This window comes from Micropterus dolomieu, linkage group LG02 (assembly GCF_021292245.1).
Source record: "Micropterus dolomieu isolate WLL.071019.BEF.003 ecotype Adirondacks linkage group LG02, ASM2129224v1, whole genome shotgun sequence".
NCBI classification, from domain to species: Eukaryota; Metazoa; Chordata; class Actinopteri; order Centrarchiformes; family Centrarchidae; genus Micropterus; species Micropterus dolomieu.
The window spans coordinates 29,563,600-29,587,173 of NC_060151.1; the positions used below are offsets into that span (position 1 = coordinate 29,563,600).

At 39.9% G+C, this 23,574-nt stretch overlaps 1 protein-coding gene across 1 annotated transcript; it reads right to left on the reverse strand.

Annotated features, from left to right (window-relative positions):
• Positions 1-5,634: 5,634 nt before the first annotated feature.
• LOC123961915 (polyserase-2-like) lies at positions 5,635-20,038 on the reverse strand. The gene is made up of 10 exons (XM_046037715.1): positions 19,984-20,038; positions 17,348-17,374; positions 16,474-16,639; positions 13,800-14,074; positions 10,795-10,940; positions 10,443-10,713; positions 9,862-10,033; positions 7,485-7,738; positions 7,178-7,275; positions 5,635-6,788 (listed from the first exon to the last, which is right to left on the reverse strand). The coding sequence occupies exons 1-10, from the start codon at positions 20,036-20,038 to the stop codon at positions 6,462-6,464; spliced, it is 1,791 nt and encodes a 596-aa protein (XP_045893671.1). The 3' UTR covers positions 5,635-6,461.
• Between the last annotated feature and the right edge of the window lie 3,536 nt (positions 20,039-23,574).

Genomic DNA, 23,574 nt, shown 5'->3' on the forward strand with positions numbered 1-23,574 from the left:
CTCTTCAGCTGATCCAGAATGCTGCAGCACGTGTTCTGACAGGAACCAGGAAAAGAGATCATATTTCTCCTGTCTTAGCTTCTCTGCATTGGCTTCCAGTAAAATCCAGAATAGAATTTAAAATCATTCTTCTTACCTACAAAGCTCTTAATGGTCAGGCACCATCTTATCTTAAAGAGCTCATAGTACCTTACTACCCCACCAGAGCACTGCGCTCCCAGAATGCAGGGTTACTTGTGGTTCCTAGAGTCTCCAAAAGTAGACTAGGAGCCAGAGCGTTCAGCTATCAAGCTCCTCTCCTGTGGAACCAGGTTCCAGTTTGGGTTCAGGAGGCAGTTGTTTCCTGGGAAGATTTATTTTTTTACGGATTGTTTCGACGATGCCACAAGTGTTCCTTACGGTTATTTGATGATTAATTTTAAAGCTAAGACACCTGATGATTTCAGACTCAGAACTGACTTGCTTTCAGACCTGCCTGTTGTGTATGTGCCTAAGATAAAGTAAATAAACATGTCTGATCGCATTAAAGGTAACCTGTCTTTCTTGCAAACTTTGCACGGAGCATCTCCATCTCAGAGAGTGAATATTATTAAATCTGCATCACCAAATCTTTTGGTATCATTATGTGAAATAGCTTACAATGGTTTAAAAGGTAAAATTCCTTTAAATAAGACAGTATCAAAAATTTAAAAAGAAGAAGGTGGGGATTAGACTGCTCGCCAATAAAAAGGTTTGTGCTTCAAAGAAAAAGAAGACACTGCTTAAACAGTCTGGCGGTTTTCTTCTCCCCCTCCTAAGTATCGCTGTGCCTTTTATAACGAGTCTTGGTTCAAGACAAACTTAAGATGACTATGGAGCATGCACATGTTTCTGGTACCTAAACAACAGCTTGATCTTTTAAGAAGACCTCCGGCACACAAGTCTATTCAAGAAACTGTTGAAAATGATTTGGATCGTACTATTAAAGACATTCTAGATCAAAGGACTGAAGATCTTCATGAAAAAGCAAAAAAATATTCCATCGCATTGCAGAGATTTCTCACCATGATAAAACAAGGAGAAAAAGACCAGAACACACTAACTTTGTCTATGCCGGTCGCTGAGGATTTTCACTCTTTAGTGCGGAAGAATCAAGAAGGAAGATCCTTTGCTTTTGAAGAAATTTTAAAAAACATGCCAAAAAACAGCAGGAATAAAGCTCAGCATATTTTAGATAAAATGTCCTCCTCAAAAAACATATCTGCATGGACTGAACGTAAGGAGTTTGTGTTTTACAGTAATGTTATTAAAGGGTCTCGTGTATGATTTGATAAGAGGAGTGACTGCTTCTCTGTTCTGTGTCTGACAGCCAGAGACCTACAGGTTGGGATGAATATCTGCAATCGTTGGCTATATTGAATATACCTTTTATCAGTTGTGCCAAATCAACAGGTCAAAAGAAAAATTGACGAGTTTAAGGGAAAGACTTCTGGAGAATCTTCTCCTCTCATTACTGGACCACCATCTACCCCTCTTGTTACCAGAGGGCATTGATTAGCAAACAATGAAACAAGTCCATTTGTATCTCCTGAAATGCAATTGAGTGATTGGATAACTTTTTAATTGTATATTGTTATTGGTTTTAAATAAATACATACAGACATAACTTTATCATTTCAAAGTGTTTTTATTTATATCACTAGAATAACAAAAAACATTGTTGTACACGTTTCAATCTATTAATCATTTTGATAATGAATGACACACAGCTTCTAATATTATTATCCACATTTAAAAGAATCTGATACTTGGACACACTGGTTACATTCTGCATAATTATTTTGACCACATGCAACTGAGGGTCGTGTTTTTTTCACAAATTTGCACACCATAAAATCACTGCATGACAATTTAATATATTTAGTCATTACATTGTCATAAGATAATCCTCTATCCATATGGTAAAGGAAAAACACACAATGCTGACCGCACACTACAGAATCCAGATCTTGCCCTTGTCTAACAGAATGTTGCTTGGACTTAATTACTGTTGAGAAAGACAGAAAAGGATTCAGGAAAATGTGAGTATACCGGAGAGTTCCCATAACTGTCAAAGAATGATCCCACACCCTGCTTGTCAATATAGATAGCAACCCAGTGTTGTCCTCCCAGGTGGGAGGGGTCTGTGTTTGGCAGGTCTCTTTTTAATAATGGATTTAGGAAGTTGGTCACTAGCAAATACTCCAAGAAAGATGCCTTGCTTTACTACCTTATCAAGTACTCGTATTCATACTATCGTTTGTTAAAGTTAGAAAAAGTCAATGAGAACCTATCTTCTTGATGATATCTCAATTATTGAATCATATGTAGCGCAAATGACCGCATTTATTGTACATTGAAGCGGATTTCTGAAACGAGCCTCTAATCTAACACTACCGTTTTTAATGAGCGACATGTGGTCTCCGCATCCTTCATCAGGGCTCAGGTTAAAACAGAACAGAATATATCCATTACAAAATTCGTTGCGGGTTATGGCCATAGCGTTGTTTTGAAAATTCTTTCCAGTTGCCGAGTACAGTTGGTGATACTCCCTGATGGCATTCCCTCTGGTAAAGTTGGGCTGAAAGGGTTTTGAAGGATATTGTTGGCCGTCAACTTATAAACATAAAAACTCTATATCATAATGGTTAAATGTAAATGGATTATGCGCAACTACCTGTAAATACCTCATGATCTACAAATCCTACTACAATAAATTTAGGTATTTGTCCCAAGAATATATTTTCTTGATAACAAACACGAGTGCCCGTTGGGATGCTAAAATTTTTAAGACAGACTCTGTCTATGGGATATTTAACATTGCCATGCATTAATGGCTTAGCATGCGCTAGCTTAACAGCTGGAGATACGGTGACTTTCTTTACAAACTGTAGTATACAAGTATACACTTTTCAGAAAATCAGTACAAGCACCTATGTTTTTACAAACCAAAGATTCAGTTAAGCAATTGCAACTGAAAGATTACCAACGCGAGGTGGTCAGGAACGTCTTCTGTCTCCTGAACAGGAAACTGCAGTCATGAACATGGTCCTAGAAAATAACACCATAACATTACGGCAAATACAAAGTAGAATAATAGAAAATAATGAGATAGGGTAAGCTTATCAACGCTGGACCGTGTCTTGCGCAGAAATAATCTGAGGATGAATCAGGTCTACAGTGTGCCATTTGAACGCAATTCAGAGAGTCAAAGAATTGCGACATAACTATGTGCAAGTGAGTCCCACAATTGATGCATACTCTCAACACTGTATACAGTAAATTATACATATTTCAATATTGTAATCATAATAATTGTGCTTCACAATAGTGACCACTCCATGTCTATTTCTGATATTGTCATGTGTGTTTCAGAGAGTCCTTGAGCTAGAGGTGGCTGCAGTGGAGCACCAGTTCATCTTCATTGATGACGTTGGGTTCAACGTCACAAAAAGACGAAGGAGGGGAAGGAATGTCATCGGCCTGCGTGGAGGGAACATCACACTGTGTGCAGCGATTACCCACCACGGCGTCATCCATCACCATGCTACCCTTGGCCCCTACAACACCGCCCATCTGATCACATTCCTGGACACACTACACAACACACTCATCAGATCAGGTAGACGGCCCAGAGCAGCTCTGATACGTTGTCATTTGGGACAACGTAAGTTTCCACTGGGCTGCTCTGGTTCGTAACTGGTTCACTGCCCACCCACACTTTTTAGTTGTTTATCTCCCTCCATATTCTCCATTCCTCAATCCTATTGAGGATTTTTTTCTGCCTGGAGATGGAAAGTGTATCACTGAAATCCACAAACGCGTATACCTCTTCTCCAAGCTATGGAGGATGCATGTGGAGATATAGCAGCTGATGCTTTTCATGGCTGGAATCGCCATGCTAGGCGATATTTCCCCCGCTGCTTGGCCAGGGAAAACATTGCTGGTGATGTGGATGAGGTGCTGTGGTCAGACCGCAACAGAAGAGAGGATGCAGCATAGTTTGTTTTTAGTTTTAGTTTTTTTTTTTACTGTAACTGTGTACAGTAAATTCTTTTTGGTATGTAGTGTATGTGCAACTTTGTGTTGGTTGGGAATGGGATGTACACTGTGTACATTGTTTTTGTGGGGCAAATAAAATATATTTGTTACTGTCTATTTGTGTGTTCTGAGTATAAAAACAATAGTCTCAAATATTTTACAACACACTGTATGTACTGTCTGTAGTAAGTGTAACACTGGGGGAAAAAAAGGCTTAAGTCATTATGATTGATGGAGAAGTGTTTTCCATTCATCATAGTGTTTTAAATTGAGCACATCAGTGATCAACTGGTTCCTACAGATGTCTATTCATATGCTTTGTGTGTGTCATTTGAAAACAAAATACCATTTTGAGAAGAAATAATGTTTTGAATGTAAAGATTCATTTTGCAGGAGAATTGAGGGGTTTTGCCCATTGTGTTTTTTGATTTGTGTGTAGTGTTCTGAGAATATGAGGCATTCTTTCAGAAAATGTGTGTAAACAATCGAAACTGTACTATATACATGTATGTATTTGTCGAATTACTTCCAAAAATAGGTTGTTACGTTCACTGTATCCAGTGAAGCAGGGATTCCACCAGACAAGCTGCAGCTACAAGGCCCTGACTTCAACTCTCTAAAGTCTGGGAGTGTTTTAGACGGACACTCAATGTCGTGTTCTCTGACCACTGTGAATTGGAATTGGCTTCACTGCAGCACAACTGCTGTCCAAGAATGCGTGAAGCAGCATGAACACGTGAAGCACTTTGTCTAGACAAATACCACATGCTTAGTGTGTTAGCAAAGTTGTCAACTTGAGCAAAATTTGCCAGATGTTACACAGACAGAGGTTTAGCTGCTAGCTATAAATCTTGAGTTGATGTTAGCAAACTTACTAGATAACGTACTCATCGGTAATGTTAGTGTAAGTGCTTTTACATCGGTTGCTGTCTTTTTGTCTCTTTGTTGGCTTACATTTCTTTACCTCTCATTTCTCTTTTTAATTCATTTCATTTCACTATATTACATTGTTTTTTCCTTGAGCCTTTTATTCATTCATTCTGTTTTTACTTTCTTACCAACCTCTTGTCCTGTTCCATTCACCTCACTTCTTGCTCTTTGTGTTTTACAACTTTCTATTGTTTCCTCCTCCCTGATTAGTTTGTGTCTTATTAATCACTTCTTTCTATATATCAGTCATTTCCTCTCATTTCTAGTCTTCTTCTTCATCACTGGTCAAGTGTTTCCTCATGTCTTCTACCCCTGCCTGACTTGTAGGACTGATTTTTGGACTTTTGGATTATTTACGTGTGCTTTGGACTGTTTATCTGGCTTTTGACACTTGCCTGCCTCATCACCACATAAGCCTATTACACCCCTTTATTTAATTTTTAATAAATACTTTAGACTGAATCTGTTCTGCCTGTCCTGCATTTTGGTCCTATCCCTGATGTCTACATTTGACCCATTAGAACAGGTGGATCTAATAAACTAGCAACTGAGTGTATGTAGCTGCTGCATTCATGCTTTGTAAGTTCAACTGTATAACTGCAGGCGATGTAATAGGGAAACAGCAAACACACAGACACACACAGATACATTTTCTGTGTATTTAATTTTGTAGATATTAACCAGAACATCTTATGACGTGCTGCTTTTCAGAAATAAAACTGAAAACACACATTGCTCCAAGCATAAAAGAATTTTCACTTAATTTAAAAGTAAGGTATTATTCAAAAAAGTCTTTCAAAATAATTATTAATGTACAGTACAGCTTCATTATTTTTAGAGCAAATGCTACGTGCTAAATTCAGATAGAAATGTACAATATGGTACAGTAGTGCTAATAATATGAGGTAGATGATGGACAGATAGTTGTTCCTCACTGTTCACTGTTCAATCACTGTTCCTCAAACCTCTAAAATATCCTCCTTCAAGTTTTTTTTTAAATCCATTTGTGCAATCATAATTGTATCATGTGCATAATATCTGGATCCATTTTTTTGCAGTAACGTAATGAGTTGCACTTTGGAATTCCATCCAAGACTCGTTCATGAAAATAATCATCAGTTAGTAAAAAACAATAGATTAGATTAAATTTTTACATATTTTATCATTGTATCAAATAGAAAAACACTTAAAAAAATAGGTGCAGATATCCTTATAGCTTCAAATACCATTACCTGCTGGAATACTGCTTACTACATATACATACATTTGTTCAGTACTGCTTGAACAATTCATTTGCATTTATTTTACACCCTTCATTTTAGACTGAAAGCAGAGGGCGTCCACAATCTCTTCTCTGATCTCTAGCCGTCACCAACAGAGGCAGAATCAAGTCATAGAGTAGTTAGCGCAGCTTTAAGCCTACACTAGCTCTCTAATTTAAGGTTGTTGACATTAATTTGTGCTCATCGCATCTATGACAAGAGGTGGAGACACACAGAGAAGATGAGGAGATGGAGGATGAACAAAGTGGAGTGAGCAGGAGCGCCCCCGCTGGTGGTGAGAGTATTGTTGGCAGCTGTGCTGTTGTTGCTGGTGGTGGTGGTGGTGGTGCTGGTGGAGGCTGGAGATAAGAACGTCCCCACTGTCTGAGCCAGGAAGGTCTGAAAGCTGCTCACTTTGGTGAAGACCATCACTGGATCTGCTCGTGTTTGACTGGTGCTGTTGTTTTCAACTGACAACACTGCTGCCTGGAACCAAGAGCCGCCCTGCTTACACATCACTGGACCGCCAGCATCACCCTGAACAAACAAGAAAAACAGATATGTTCAATGTATGTATGTATAAGTCCAACTTTATGTGAAACTACAGAAAATAGTGTTGTTTTTTTCTTAGTTTCACCAAATGTGTTATACAGACAATACTTCCTTAAGCCTGAAAGGAAGATATAAGTGACATGTTTTTTTTCACTTGCTGAGAGTTACTTGAGTTCACTTAATGAGAAGTTTGATACTTCTCTAATATTTGGTGAATTTTAAGTACTAATTGTACAACTAAACAGAGCTTGTTTTGAGATTGTTTTCTCAACAGTTGTTTACAAGGTTAAGAATAAACCCAAGTTTAAAGGATCCACAAACACCTTGATAAAACCGAAAGATACAGTATTATATCTCCTGCTCTCATTACTCACCTGCCCTAGTGTGAAAGAGCTTGTACAAATGCTGTCACTCGTTGATGCATTTCCACAGTTTACCACCGAGGTCTGGAACTCCTGCAGAACTTGTTCAACTAAAGTTGGAAAAAAATAGGAAAATGAGAATTATTTAAAGTGGATCATCTGAATCAGGTCCAGATGGCAGGAATCTAAACTAAAGGGGCATACTACTTTAATAATTTGTCATGGCCAAAACCAATAAGCAAATGCCTCAATGTTTATTCCAAAGAGGTGAAATGGTGCAGAGTTAGAATTACTGTGTCAGACTGTGTTATGGACTCACCCCCTCCTTGCCCGGCGCTCCAGCCAGCAGCCCAGCACGTCGAGCCCACAGTGAAGGTTTGTCCGTTGTCCAGGCAGATGGGCTGGATGTGGTTGGACAGGGTGGGTCTGGTTGCCAGACGCAGCACTGCTACATTAGACCCAGTGAGTTTGCTCAGAGTGATATTTGTCACTTTCAGTGTCACCTCAAAGAGGTTGGATCCATTCTGATTCAAACGACCCAAAACGACAGTCCATTCAGACGGTATGGGTGAACTGTGGGAGATAAAATGAACTGAATGAGGACTGAAGAGGGATCAAACCTTTAAAATCTCTGGTTGGTTTAAAACAAGGACTGAACCTTTACAGATTCAGCTGCTGGTCAGACTCAAACCAACAGCATTACTATCTCAACAATGTCTGACTTCTTGTCTGCAGCCATGTTTCCATCAACATTTTGTATTTGCATTTTGAAGTATGGCATAAGAAAAGGTTGATGGTAATGGCAAAATTTAAAAAAACTTAGCAAAAATCTTTTTACGCTTGCTTTTTGTCTTTTTTGAAAAAACTGAATGTGCTAAATCGGAGATGGGAACAAGTTCTGATGTAGCATGGCTAGTAGCAACTTGACCTTTCTTCATTTGTCTCAGATCCATGGTCCTCAGGTCCATGCATAGACTTGCGACTAGTTTAGTGTGCAACCCATAGTTCTTGTTTATTACAGCTAAGTGTAACTTCAACTTCTGACGTAACTACGCTAGCCTGTTTTTTCCGCTCCAAACCAGTTGAGTGAAGCGCACCTGATTCTTTTTTTTTTTTTTTTTTTTTTTGCAACATTTCAAAAGTTTGCTCAAAATTCGCATGACAATCAGATGTAAACATGGGTTGCCCACTGCTTTCTACTGAATACGTCAATCTGTAACAACACCATGTTTCGAAAGACTGCTGCTCACTGTAGTTTCTCTTAAACGGGAGAAAATATATCTTATTTGTGCTCCACTACACAAGACCAGCCCTCATGGAAATCTTTTACTAACCGACATGCTCCCTACTTATATATCTGTTATTGATTGGACACTTCAAATGATCAGCCTATTTTGATATATCTTGTCATCACTGCAGTTTCATACAATTGAAGACTGAACAGCAAAAGGACCACAAACAACTAGATTTTTCTTTTCTGTTATTTCTACCATTAACTTTTATTATGAAGACAATTAAAGTCAGAGAGAGTTGTAGAGTGTGTCTGTCAGCGAGAAACACTTTTCCCATAATTTATCATAAGGCTGATCATTCATGAGTGTTTAGTCCAAACAGACAACAATAAAACTTAAACTATTATGGAGTCAGTCACTAAACTGCTGCTGCAAAGAGTTGGACTGATGAAATGCGGTGATCGATCAAGTGATGTGAATCCAACTAAAAATGTATGGAGTAGTGTTAAACGACATCAGAAGATGAAATGGACGCAAAGCCCAAAACAGAGCGTCAGCTTAGTGTCAAGTGTCCCAACAATTGTCCTGTGTAACGTTGATCTATGATTTGCTGGGTTCGGGTTTATAGTTTCTTCCCCTATTTTATTTGCCCAGATCGGACAGATCTCCTGTGTACTGAACCTATGCCTGTTAGGTAAACAACTGTTCTATGCTTTTGGGTCATCTGCCAGTGCTTTTTCCAGTCAATACATTCTCCATACCATTTTAAAAAGAATGAAAATGAATGTCTGCATTCAAACAATACAGCATGTTTTGAAAGAAATGCACCACAGAGCGCCACAGGAAGTCATTCCTGCCTGCTGCGTTCAAACTCTTTAACTCCTCCCTCAAATTGCCTGACACACAGACCCTTAGTTATTGTTATACTGGACTATATAGTGCAATACTTCACATTCTGTGCAATATTATATGTTTTAAGATTCAATGTGTAATAGTCTCTGTTTGAATTCTGCTTCTATTTATTCACTATGTTCATTGTTATAATTCTGTTAATAGTGTAAATCTTGTACATATCCATACACCTTTATATTTTTTCTTTACATTTTATATTTATATTATTTAACTTTATATATTTCTTTACTTACCAAATTTTGATTATTATTATTATTATTTCTTTTTGCCTTGATGTGCAATGTGTGCAACTGTAAAACAAGAATTTCCAATTCTGATCAGCCTCAGCTGTAGGCTACTTCTTGTTTAGTGCTACTTGGCAAATGCTACCTTGCTAACATGCTATACTAAAATGGTGAACATAGTAAACATTATGCCTGCTAAACATCAACATGTTATATCATTGGGCACAGCTGTGTAGTACAGCCTCACAGAGCTGCTGTAGATTCTTGTCTCTGACTCAAACATTAAACAGACTTCATGCCATCCAGGACATCACTCCAGGTTTCTCACCTTGAGAAGCAGTTGGCGTCGCTCAACACGAAGTCCAAAGCCACCAGAGTCCCACCACACACATGACTTCCATTGTTCCGTAGGCTCGCCATCCATGGCCAAACACCAGCTGTCGCCAACGTGCTTCCTCCCAGAATACGTGAATTCAGAGGGGCTTGGCCACAGACCACAGCTGGAGAGAAAAGGAGATAGTAGCAGGTAGATAAGTATTTTTTTTAAACATAAAGCCTTATCATCTCAGTCCAGATACTGTCGACCCACCATCACATTTTCACCATCACATCACTTGTTTAGTTAAACTTTTTTTAAACCAACATAATTTTGTTTTAAATTATAAAGAAGAGAACTGGCAGAATCTTTGGAGACATTTGGACAAAATTATACACAAAACCTCTGGGATATTTCAGCTAGAGGAATAGTGCAGCCATTTCTTTTAGTGTGAACATCCAACAGCTTTAATAAAGAGCTGCAACAAGCTGATGAAGAATATATATGAAAAATATCATATTGTTAAGCTTTCTAAAGGGAAAGGTAGGGTTGAAAATCTGTGTTTACAAAGCCTGGGCATGTCAGGCACTTACGTGGGGCTGTGGTTGTTGGAGCGAGAGTTGTTGGAGGTGGTGGCAGGCCAGGACAGGTGACACTGAGGTCACTGTCAGTCCCAGTGGACGTGAAGATGAGGAAGCCTGGCTGGTTGCTGGTGATCTGGCTGTTGATCCACGACTGATACTGGGACACTCTTGTGTAGACTCCTGGGAAATTAGGCAGGGCACAGCCTCTTCCAAAACTGACGACTCCCTCCTGGATCCAGCGACCGCCCTGCTTGCTCACCATCGGACCTCCTGAATCCCCCTTTAAAGAGACAAACATTTAGCAGAAGGAATCTTTGCAAAAAGTGGAATCTGACACAAACACAGGTGTAAAACTAATCACCTGACAGGAGTCCTTCCCTCCAGCACTTAACCCGGCGCACATCATGTTGTCTGTGATCCTGCCCACTCCGTAGTTACAGTTACACTGTCTGTTCCCCACAACCGGAATCTGCACCTCCATCAGGTTTCCTGGGGATGGAAGGGGCACTGCAGAGACACAAATTCAGTTTAGTGAACAGCACAAGTGGTGAAATGTGGTTTAAAATGGTTTTACACAAAACTGTGTAATTACTACATCAGTTGGTCTGTGGCACACCTCAAGTACTCTCAACATTAGGGACTAACACTAGATTCAAGTAAAATCAATGCTATTATTGATGTTCTGGTGCTGTTAAAGTTATTTAAGCAGTTTACGTCACGCCTAAAGGTTGTAAAAAGACATCTCTCACCAGAAATTTGCTGTGGATATTTCATTTGACACCCCTTGCCACTATCGAGACAAAATGTGCACATTCATGCTCTTCACATAAAGGAACCCTTTTGATTTGAAAGGTACCCTGTGGAATTTTTTACCCATAGTAACACAATTTTACAAAGAAGACCATGTGCGTTCGAGATGACTGCGGCTGACTTTCGCCGAGTTGATAGTCAAACATGAGCTGCTGGCGACTGCAGAGGCAGAGTATTAAAACTGCGTCGCCAAATCGGAAACATTCTACCTGCATGAGCTTACTGTGAGCGACTGATCTCACCGCGAGAACAGTCAAAAGGTGGTTCCAGCTTTGTGCGGCCGGAGAAAAATAAGTGTGGTCGCCTTGGTACCACAAGGTTTTAATGTCATGTGACATGGTGAAGTTTTGCAGCGCTGGCAAATGTCAGATAAATTTCGCATGCCTTATTTTAAGTCCAGCATGCATCACATTAAGTCAGCGCTGCGAAGCGCCGCATGAAGTCAAACGCACCTCATGTTGTTTGTACGGTGCACAGGACAAGGACGTGGGTCGGATTAGGGACGAGGAAAGTTGGGCTGATTATCAGGCATTTCAAAATAATTGTCCTTGGCCGATGCCTGTGCTCACAAGGCCGATTTAAGTAAAGAATGTCTACCGGCACATCTGCAGGCAGCCTTGTCAGTGTGGCTGCTGTGGAACGATGTAAGCGCTCACCCATTTGGCCAGAATCTTTGATCCATCACATAGTTGTCATTTGTCAGATGACATGAGCAGGCTGTGCAATGTGGGTGAATAAAGTCATTATTTTTTAATGTGTTTGATTGCTTAGATTAGTTATGTCGCTTGTAATGAAGTCTGTCCACTAAAATGTAGTTCACGACAGTAGTGTTGTAGACAAGACCGGCCACACCGAGACAAAGTCGAGACCAAGACCAAAGTTTATCAAGACCGAGACAAGACCAAGACTTTTAGGGGCTGAGAGCAGTCGAGACCAAGACCAAGGGAGGGCGAGACTGAATCAAGAACAAGACCAGTTCCCTGCATTGCATGGCACGCAATAAAATGTGGAACGAGATCATAGTTACTTCACAAATTAATCTGAAAGATCCACATTCCCATTAAAACACCCACATACAAACACTAAGAGCTGAAAGCATCGTAGAGAGGGGTGACAGTCGATAACGGTAACAACACGTTTAATTAGGGTTATTGGTTGCATTTTCAGCAATACGTTTTACTTTCAATCAAAGTTAAGATGTTAACAAATCAGACAATGCAAAAGCAATTTATTGATATTCACAAAGTTATGGTCTTGAAATAAAGTCAATGTCCGAGACCGAGACAAGACCGAGACCAGACCAAGAACATCAAAAAGGTCTTAAGACTGGTCTCGAGTACAACAACACTACACGACAGTTTTGGGAAGGTGGTGAAACCCCGTACCATAACTCTCAGGCACATTGCTATTAACATTTGCCTAAATGTCCTCAGTCACCATCGTCTTTTCTAAATGTTAACACGTTTCTTGTAAATGACAGCAGCTCTATCTAACAAGATTACTGGCTTGCATTAAGTATATATAGTTATATTATAAAGAATACTGCAGCAGAATTACATCACTTCTGACAAACTGTACCCTACTCTCCTTTAAACACCAGCCACACACTGAAATCTACAGCAGAACCCCATGTGTGTTTCTGTTTCTTTCATTAATAAAAATTCCTTCTACAAACAACACGTTACTGGCTGAGATAACGTGTATATTAGATTGTACTCTGCAGGAATAATGGAATTATACAAGACTTTTTTTCGTTTAATTTTAGTTTTTAACCAAATACTGACCTTGTACTTGAGTGTTAAATACATTTTCTTTTAAGGTTCAGCAATTTTGTCTCATTTATTATTATTATTATTATTATTATTTGTTGTTGTTGTTGTATTTTATCAGATGCAAAACAAGTACAAAGAAACATTATGATGGCATTAGATATCGGCCACTGACCGCACCGCTCTCTAAATATTCGCATTGGTCACTGAAAAACCCGTATCGATCAACCTCTAGCAGTAAGTCAAAAACTAGTGTAGAAATGCACCAACAAAGGCAGAAGAAGAAATGTGCTAGCAGCCAAACATGGATGTAAACAATACATAGATAAATATTTAGATATCTGCTCTACAAATTTTTTTGATGAAGAATACGCATTTGCTACAAATAAAGGATACACACAGTGTGACTTGGTTTGAAACTGTTATGCTATAATAACTTTTCCATGTTTAAAGAAAACTCACAGTTTAATGAGCTTTCTTCTGACACCATCATCAGATCAAACTGCTTACCACGAAAGCGCCAAGAAAAGATCAGTTAACTTTATGTTGTTAGTTCTGTCCAACACTTTTGTGTTGTAGGGTGTAATTTAAAAAATACAAACCTATTTACAAGACTGTGTGTTTGCTAATGTCACAGACAGATAAGGTAAAAGTATCCCTACAGACAGTTAGTTTCAGTAAAGTTTGGTTGCTCCGCTTGGTAAAGGAGCATTTTCACATTGAAATATTTGAGAAAACACAGTTGTTGCCATTGTAGTCAATGTGCTCCAGGTCCTTTCTGACCCACCTCCAGATCCAATGGTGCCCCAGCCGGTGACCCAGGAGACAGTCCCCTTGTAGAAGGTGCTGCCTGGGGCTGCCAGACAGACGGGCAGGATGAAGGTGTTAAATGTCACCGGTGAGGAGAGCTTCAGCAGGCAGATGTCATTTTCTTCAGTTCCAGAGGTATAGCTGGGATGAATGATGATCTGTGATACTGTCTGAGACACTTTATTGGTGTTTGATCCCTGTAGACTCTGGAGACCCAGAACCACAGTCACAGTCTTTGGGTCTGTGACTTTGCTGAGGTGATCAGAAGAGAAACAAAACAATGCAAAGACATGAGAAGCAGAACTGTGTAATACTGTGTAATATTTCTGAGGATCTATTGACAGAAATGCAATATTAGATCCATAACTATGTTTTCAGTGGTGTATTAAGACCTTACATAATGAACCGTCTTACATTGAGGTCAACATGTTCCATGTTTCTACAGTAGCTGAAAACGGACAAACAATGCGCGTTTCGACACGTTATTCTTCTTCTTGTATAATTCCGGCAGTTTAGACGTTCATCACTATGTTGAATGCATACAAAGAAGAAGAAGAGCACATAATAATAATAATAATAATTAAATAAATAAACACAGTCTCTTAGTAGTCATCTGGTTTATTAGAAGAAGGGAAGAGAAGTGAAATTTGGAGAAACTCATTATTTAGCACGAGCCTGTGGATCTTCGTTGTCAAACAAGTGAAAACACGATGAAGCCAAACGAAGTCGGGACAGATGACAGAAGAAATCAGGGATTTAATCCATGTGGATTTTCCCAGATGGAAGGTCTTGATGCGGGACAAGTGTTTGCAAAGCACCTGTTTTCTGCTGGACAGGTAATTAAGTTTGTCCAAGCAATGCAAACAAAAACTGTTGTTTGAGAGCTTTAGCCAGAAGCTGACCATAATCACACAGAGAAGTAACATGTTTCACTTTGAAACAGTTGGATTCATTTTATATCTATTCTCCATCACTGTGTCTCTGCAAAGTGGACAGAAATATGCCGCTACGTTCGTGAGACAAACAGCTGATAAGTATTATTGGCAACACAACTGTACAGCATGAAAGTTCAGATTAACAGCTAAACTTCACATTTCATGGCCCTTTTTTTGTTTACCGCCAACAGCATTACAATAACAAGACGGTGTGCCAATCAAGTGACCAATAATGGTTATTTGCAGTACAAAAATCAAACATATTTGTTAGTATTGGTTCGTTGCTGTGCACACAAATGTGTATTTTGATAATTCACATGGTAAATGCCCATTAAAAATCTTAAATGTTGCACCGTTTTTACCACAAGCTATCATTCATATTCATTTTGGTAAGATTTGCAGATTACTTAAAGTGGAGAGGAGCCTTGATTCTCACCAGACAATGCATTTGTATATGTCATGAATGATATGGTTGATAACAGACTGTGTTGCAGAAAGATTTAGGCTTACATTTTCCTGTTATCTGTCAGTGGTCATACTTGCACCGGGTGTAATAGTTTTAGAGATGTTGTTCATTTGCTTTGGCATGTTAGTCCAGATGAGCCAACTCTCCTAAGATGTAGCAAAATGTTCAATCATTACAGTAAAATAATGTATTACAAGAGTATCAGACATCATGTAGCGCGTCATTTCTTGATGTGGCTGTTGTTTGATGAACAATTAACAATATTATTCGCAATAAAATCAGATTTTACAGAACAATTAAGTTAATAAAAATTCTTAATATACTGTGTCTATCTAAAGAAACCTAATTTCTTTACTGGCTACAACACTTTTTGTCCTGTGTCGGCCACCGTTTGCTCTCCTTGGAAAGGGGGGGGTGGGGGCGGTTTCACAAACCTCACCACTAGATGTCAATAGAACTTACTCACTTGACCCTTAAGTCCATGTGTAGTCTAATTTGTATGTAGATTGATTGATGTGGCAACAAGTAGATATAATCCGCACAGGTTAATTCAATTCAATTCGATTTTATTTATATAGCGCCAAATCACAACAACAGTTATCTCCCAGCGCTTACCTGGTTACCTTACCTTAGGTTAGTTGTTTGTAACATCATTATATTATAAATCATTCCCTCAACTTAGTTGTTTATGTGCTCAAAATACTTTTTCAGGACCTCAGAAGTTTTTCCCTCCAATAAATAATTTCCCCTGCAGTCTGGACATACAGTCCATGATCTTTGTCTATGTTGCGATGGAGACCTCCAGAAAACTAAAGATGATTTTTTTAATTTTAGCACTGCCAGTGTACATGTCAAAGATATTACAGCCAAAATGTGTGGTCTAGGGAGAGGTAACAAATACACATGTAATTAATAATTATATTATAATAACTATTTTAATTGGATGGCACGATTCATTAATGAGCACAACTTGGTAAGTTGAAGGCAATCTCTGAACCCATCAGCCATGAAAATAAAATAGAAGATAATTATTGTCTGACGACAATGTAGCCTTTGGGGTTAACATGTTTGTTTTTTCTGACCAGATTTTCAAGAACCATTCCCCTGACTGGTAGTTAATGTTTAACTCTCGATCATATCGAGTCCCTTCGGATTTATCTGACCCTCAGTTGGGAACCACCATTAGACAGGCTGTTTATTCCACTGCATGGCATGTTGTCTTTTGTTGCAGCCCTACCCTCACTGCTTACCTTGCGAAGCAGTGAGCAGCAGTCAGCACCCATAGATTGTTAATGAGGGATCCTCCACAGAAGTGGAACCCTGTAGAGGTTTGCAGACTGGCCTGCCAGGGCCAGCTGCCTTCAGAGGCCACCTGTCCTCCAACAATCTTGGTGTTGAGCTTAGGCTGACCACACACTGAGGAGAGAGACAATAAAGACACAGGGTAAGAGATCCGGGGTTTACAGCAAATACTAACAATAATGAAACTATGAACAAAATGTTTACGTCCCAAAAACATGTTTAAAATGTCCCAAATGACAGAGGAGTACAAGTACAGGGAGTAAAACATGAGCATAGAAACTTTGACTTACCATCTATTTGTGAGTGAGACTCTGAAAATAGAAAACAAACAAAAAACACTTTTGAAACAACAACTTTGTATTTATATTTAGTGATGTCTCCATGGCTGAAATTTCTGATCATCTGAAACATTTATTATTAAACTGATTCAAACACAAGATTTTTGATAATTGACAGACTTTTAGCCCCGTGCTCAGCTAACAGACAGGAAAATGATTTGCCCAAAGTGACTTCAAATGTCTTGTTTTGTCTGACCATCACTTCAAAATCCAAATGTAAATGTTACTTGTCATTATACTAACATTAGGTGAGAGGACTCTGAAATGTAACATTTATTTTCTGTCTCCATGAATGTCAGAAATGTCAAGAACTTTGTGGCTCATCATTTCTTCTTCTTTGACCAAAAGCTGTCACACTATTTAAAGGGACACTCACACGTTTTAGTATATTCAGGTGCTTAGGAATGTCTGCAGATGCAGCACTCTGCCTGAATCTGTCCTGACAGGTATCTCAGGCCTGACAGGAAATCTAAGGATCACTGACTGGCAGAGTTTAACTGTTTAACGTGTCCTAATACCTAAACAACATCATAGGTTGATTATCAGTAACTCCCAAAATGAGATCACCGCTGGAAAGTATCATAAGTCACGTGACGCTCAACACATGGTTAAGCTGTGAAATAGTTTTGTAAGGTTTAGGAAAAGATCATGGTTTGGGTTAAAATACGTTACGTAAGCCGTGTAAATCATGTGACTGAATTTACAAGACATAAGTCAGTAACGCTTTTTATTTAAAGCTCTAAATGTGTTGACTTGGTCTTCCTGCTGAGTGAAAGTCTGCGTTTGACCCATCTGTCTGTCCGTCCTCCTCCTTAAGGCCGATTCTATGTCGAGTGTACGCATGTAGCCACGCCGTCGTGAGCATTTATACTTGTGTGTTGATGTCTCTGCAATTCCACTGCCAAAACGCCAGACGGCGATGGGTTTCTATGTTCCCCTGTGTTGACTTTGACCGGTGGGCTAACTTAAGGTTTAACGGTGCAGCTCTTCTAGACTTTCCAAATGTTATCTGACTGAATGGATCAAATTCTGAGTCACGTTGCGGCGGTTGTGACTCAAAAAAAGTTCATCCACTGTTTTACAGCTGCTTCTTCCAGAGTGAAAGTCTACAGGGAAATGATTTAGCAACTAGTAGAATGCACTTCCTGGGGGCTTGGAGGATTTGCAATTCTATCAAGTCGACCAATCACAGTCTGCATCGCCACGATGTGGTGAACTCATCACCATTCAAATGCACTTCCCAATGTGCAACAGTAAGTGAACACATCATCGGACAAACGCACCTGAGTACCAAGAGGGAAAGTGAAGCCAGCCAGAATCATCTGTTTTTAATCCAGATTGTTGCATGTAATCCGTCACCTCTCTTCCCTTATTTCCTCTCATCTCATCACTGTCTAAAAAAAACAACTAATTCCCCCCAAAAGCCAGTTCACGGATTAATTCTGATTATTATTAATTGGCTTTGATGATTTAATGTGTGTCATTTATAAAAGAACTGTGCAGAACTGTCTTAGCTATCGAAACCTGATTGTTTTGTCTCTAAATATGTATATTATTTTCATTTTGTCTTAAAGATTTCAATTCTAGAATATTTATACTAATCTGTGGGACCTGAATGGTACTTTTAACAGTAAGAGCAGGTTTGTCTACATTAAAGTCATCGAGGCATCCTTACTGTCTGCTACGTAGCAGAAAGGAGTTACAAACTGAATTTCATTGTATTGTGACAAATAAATTAACCTTGTAGCTTGTTTTTATCTGTATGGTCCATCGTGAATTTTGCAGTCTTAGAGTAGGTATTTGGACACACACACACACACACACACACACACACACATTGTGGCCCTGGACTGGTTTTGTGTTTACTTATAAACAAAGCCTTTAGGAAAGACTGACCTGACAGCACTCTGTAATGTAAGGGACTAAAAGTTAGTGAAGGCAGCTGGTGCCCGGAAGGTTTTTGATTCTACTCAAAGATCAATGAGCAGCATTTTATCCCAGAGGGAAAACAACAGCACAACTTCAACTTTATATAGAGGACGTAAACTGGGATTTTAGTTCATTGTAATCTCAGTCTGCTTTATGTTGTTTGGATGTGTGCGTTTCTTTTTTAGCAGAGTTTATTATGAAATATGGTTTAATGTTGTGAGGATTTATTTCCTGTGTGTTGGTAATCAGCGTTGGTTGATTAGGATGGCAGGTTTATATTTTCCATCTTTAATAGTTAAATTGATATAATTTAATAGAATAAATTGAACATGACTGTCGTCTCTGCCTACTGAACACCGCAGAGCACCTTGACAAGACATTAAACCCTTAAACCAGCTGGTCAGTCTGTTGGAATGTGATGTCTGTAGAACTTTCCCTAAATCTGTAATCACACTGTGTTGGTGCAGTGACCTCAAATATTCCTTAAAACAGGTTAAAGTTGCTGTGATCTATCAGGTTCCCTTAAATGGCTAAAATACAATCCACCAATATTTCTTAATTTGCATGCTTACTCTTACTTCAAGGACAGACTGAAGAGAATAAGAAGGTTTTATTAAGGATCAAATTACACAACTATAGGCATTACAGTGACTCATCCCGTGCACATGTCACCTTCATGTCAAATATATTTTCTAAGGTGGCTTTAAGTTGCAAAATGAATGGACTTTCTTGGATTGACTGAATGTGTTTGTACCATTAAGTTAGTTTCTGCAATCAAATGAATCTATGCCAAACTTCTCTGAAATTAATTAAAGAAGGCACAAAAGGGGAAGAAGAACACTTCTTCACAACTTAAAGTTTTTTTACTTTTATGCATTTATACATATTTCTTTTTAAACATTACGTAAATCTATCTGGTTGTTTTTGCCGTCTAAAAATCCTTTCCTCCCCAAAACTTAATGAGTGGCACAATGACTTTTAGAGACTCTCCTAATTATGATGATTTGATTCAGTGGGACAGGATCCACCGAGCACTTCGGTTTACTATGTTTTATTGTTACAGATTTGTGATACTTTTTCCTCTTAACAACTACTTTTACTTAATTAAACGATTCTACTTCCTCCTCATACAGCGATCATTGGATCTTAAACATGATTAACTCAGGTGTGTGCAGAGAGGAGGGTTCTTACCTTGTGTCAGGAGAGTCAGCAGAGTCACCACACAGATCACTTTGTACAAAGCCATAACTGTATGTACATATGATCAGATCTGCACCGGCATAAATAACCTTCTTTTCCCCTCCCTGTCTCTCTCTCTCTCCCTCTCTCTCTCTCTCTCTCTCTCTCTCTCTCTCTCTCTCTCTCTCTCTCTCTCTCTCTCACTTACAACCTCCAACATAAACAAACCTGTCCAATGACACGCCCAACACCTATCACCTGTTTCGCAGCATTTCATATGCAACATTTCAGCGTCTCTAAACTAAGCAGCCCACATTTAACACGACACTACTACTATATAGTACTGTGTAGTACAATATTGGGGTACTTTACTTTAGTATTTCCATTTCATGCCACTTATAGTTGTACTCCATATGTACTGCATGTATTCAACACCTGTAGTAACTACTAACTTCTTTAGTTTAGGATTTAAAAAATACACTGTGTAATTACAGATTAAACCTTTTTATCTTGTGACCCCTTACAAAAATCTGTATCTAGTAGTAGTATGTAGTTGTTTCTCCTTGTCACGAGTTCCACCAGACATTTCCTCTCTAAACGTTTCACATTGTTAAATTTGACTAACTTTTGAGGACCAAAGAGGTCAAATTATCCACCATCAAGAAAAGTCCAAAAACAGATTTGTTTATCAGCACTTTGTTTTTCTTCTTTCCTCTCCCATTAATCATCTCAGTGCCCCTCAGATTTATCTGGTGATTCTTTGGAGGGGCCCGACTCCTAGGTTTGAAACCACTGGACTAAACTAGACTGTATATAAAGTAGTTAAACTAGCGGACTGTAAAATGAACAGTATGCTGCTTTAACACTGATGCATCAGTATTAACAATCTAATGCCAGATACAATCAGATATCAGCCACAGGAGACATTTGACTGCAGAACTGGTACTTTTACTGCAGATACTGTAGGTAGATTTATTAGCATTTTGAATGACAGATTATTACTTTTACTTTAATAGCCTGAATAATCTACACACCTCTTCCACTACGTTTTAAACCACTACAAGAGTTCAAACAATTAAGTTAGTGCTTCAGTGCTCGTGTTGATCAATTTAAACATCAGTTAATCTTGACATGTTTTTCCATCCATCCAGCCATCTTCATCCGCTTATCCGGAATCGGGTCGCGGGGGCAGCAGCTCCAGCAGGGGACCCCAAACTTCTCTTTCCCGAGCCACATTAACCAGCTCTGACTGGGAGATCCCGAGGCGTTCCCAGGCCAGTGTGGAGATATAATCTCTCCACCTAGTCCTGGATCTTCCAGTTTGTTAAAATAAAGAGCCAAGGACGAGGAATTTGGCATTGAGCTACTTTAAAGTGTCCAAGTCTCAGACTACCCCTCTAGAAAACAGAAACAAGGCTGGCAGACTTCAACAGACCGAGATTCATGAATCTCACCTGGCAACATTCTACATCTCTGCATAGTCTGGTTGAAGTGAATGAATTTGATTCTCTGTGAATGCCAGCTGACCTCCTCTCACCTTACAGGTGTGACACATATGACTTATTTCCACCTTTAAGGTGGTTTTTGATTAGAAATCAACTGAAACTCGGCAACATCATGTTTGGTGTTACGTTTGTCGGATTTACACAGCTGTTGAAGGAGAACCCTCCTCTTTTCATTAATATGCAGAATTAGTAATAGTAGTGTACTATTATATACGATTAGTACTTCACTTAAAGTATGAAAAGTAAAAGTACTCATTATTCAGAATTATCCCTTCTCTATTAAAATATACATTATATTTTTGAGTTGTTATGATTGAGGTGTTAATCTGTAAGCAACATTTATGTTACGAGTGGTGTGGTGTGGGGACAGAGAGGACCCAAATACAGCGCTCAGAGCGAAGGAGGTTTATTGAGGGAAAAGGGGGTTGAGGGACTGGAGTGGAGGGAGAGGTGGATGCCGGGGAAACACTGGCACAGGGAAACCGACGGGACTGGGACCAGGGAGTTGGGGAACACTGGGGAGGCAAGGAAGGACTGGGAGGACGCCGTGAGGGAAGTCTGAGGAGGAGGGGACCGGAGGAAGAACCCAGCCGACTGGATGGAGGACGAGGGTGAGTGAACCTGGGAGGAAAGCAGACAGAAAGACAGGGTTAGTGCGAGGAATAACCGGGGGCTGGAAAACAAAGGTTATTTAAACCTGAGCTTGAGGTTGGCACCAGGTTGGGAGCAACGACGATCAAGCGAGGATGGTGTGGAGAACCGGGGTTGAAATACAGGCAGCGATGAGGTGATTACTGGCAGGTGTGGCAGTCTGACGAGGTGACTGATGAGATGTAGGTGCAGGTAGTTGGCTGGGCTCAGGAGCAGAGGGAGAGAGAGAGCACACAGGGGAGAAAACACAGGGAGGCAGGCAGGGAACAGGAAACCAAGGAAAAAGCAGAATAACTGATAAAAATGAGAAAAAAAACAGGACACTCACCGTCAGCCTGGCCGCCACCTTCCCACTGGACTAGGCGGGGCTTGGCAGACGAACATCGGGGGAGGAAATCGCACTGGGGGTCCGGCTGGTGGGGGTCCAGGGTCCAAAACGGAACACAGGGAATTCAGAGAGGGTTTCAGGACTGGGAAGGGTCAGGCGAATGGGCAGGGCTGAACTGAGGACATAGGGCCAGACTGGGTGCCAGAGAGCAGAGCTGGGGGACCAGGGAGTTCAGGTGGGCAGCCAGAGGCCGGGGAACAGGGCGTGACAACCCCTCGAGACAGCAGCAGGGGGAGTCAGGGACGAGGCTTCTGGGCTGAGGACCTTGGTGCGAGGTTGGCCGGACCACCGACGGGACTGGTGTCGATTGATCCGTCAACAGAGCATGAGGAGCAGGTGTCTGGTCGTTGGCTGGGCTCAGGAGCAGAGGGAGAGAGAGCACACACAGGGGAGGAAACACAGGGAGGCAGGCAGGGAACAGACAACCAAGGAAAAAGCAGAATAACTGATAAAAAGGAGAAAAAAAACAGGACACTCACCGTCAACCTGTGGCTGCCACCACAATTTAAATGTTGTCTATGGACGAGGTGGAGCTAAATTAAAGTGCTTTATATCCTGCTGGGAAGAACCCTGCACACATTTCAAATAGTGACACAGCTTCTTCCATAGATTCATCGTGAAGTTGAAGGAAGTAAGAAGTATCAGGGAAACATACACCACTGTTCTTGTAAGTGACACAGAGCGGCTGAATGTTACTGATTCACCTTTAATCTCCATCCATCTGCACTGACAGCCGGACCGAGTCCTGTTGCCTGCTCAGGAAGGAACTGGTTAAACAGCCTCAGGCTTCCTGGCAACAACTGAACTTGATTTAGAACAAGATGAGCCAGTAAACACTGTCAACACCATAAAGGCCAAATGTCATGGTACACGGCATTCATTGTAATCTCTAAGATCCCTTTCTTAAGTACCAATACTACAATGTAAAAAAATGTTCCATTAGAAGTCAAAGCTTTGTTTTCAAAATTCTACTGAACCTCTAAGTTAAAGTACAGAAGTAGATATTAAATATACTTAAATTACCACAACTAAAAGTAACGTAGCCCAATGTAACTGATG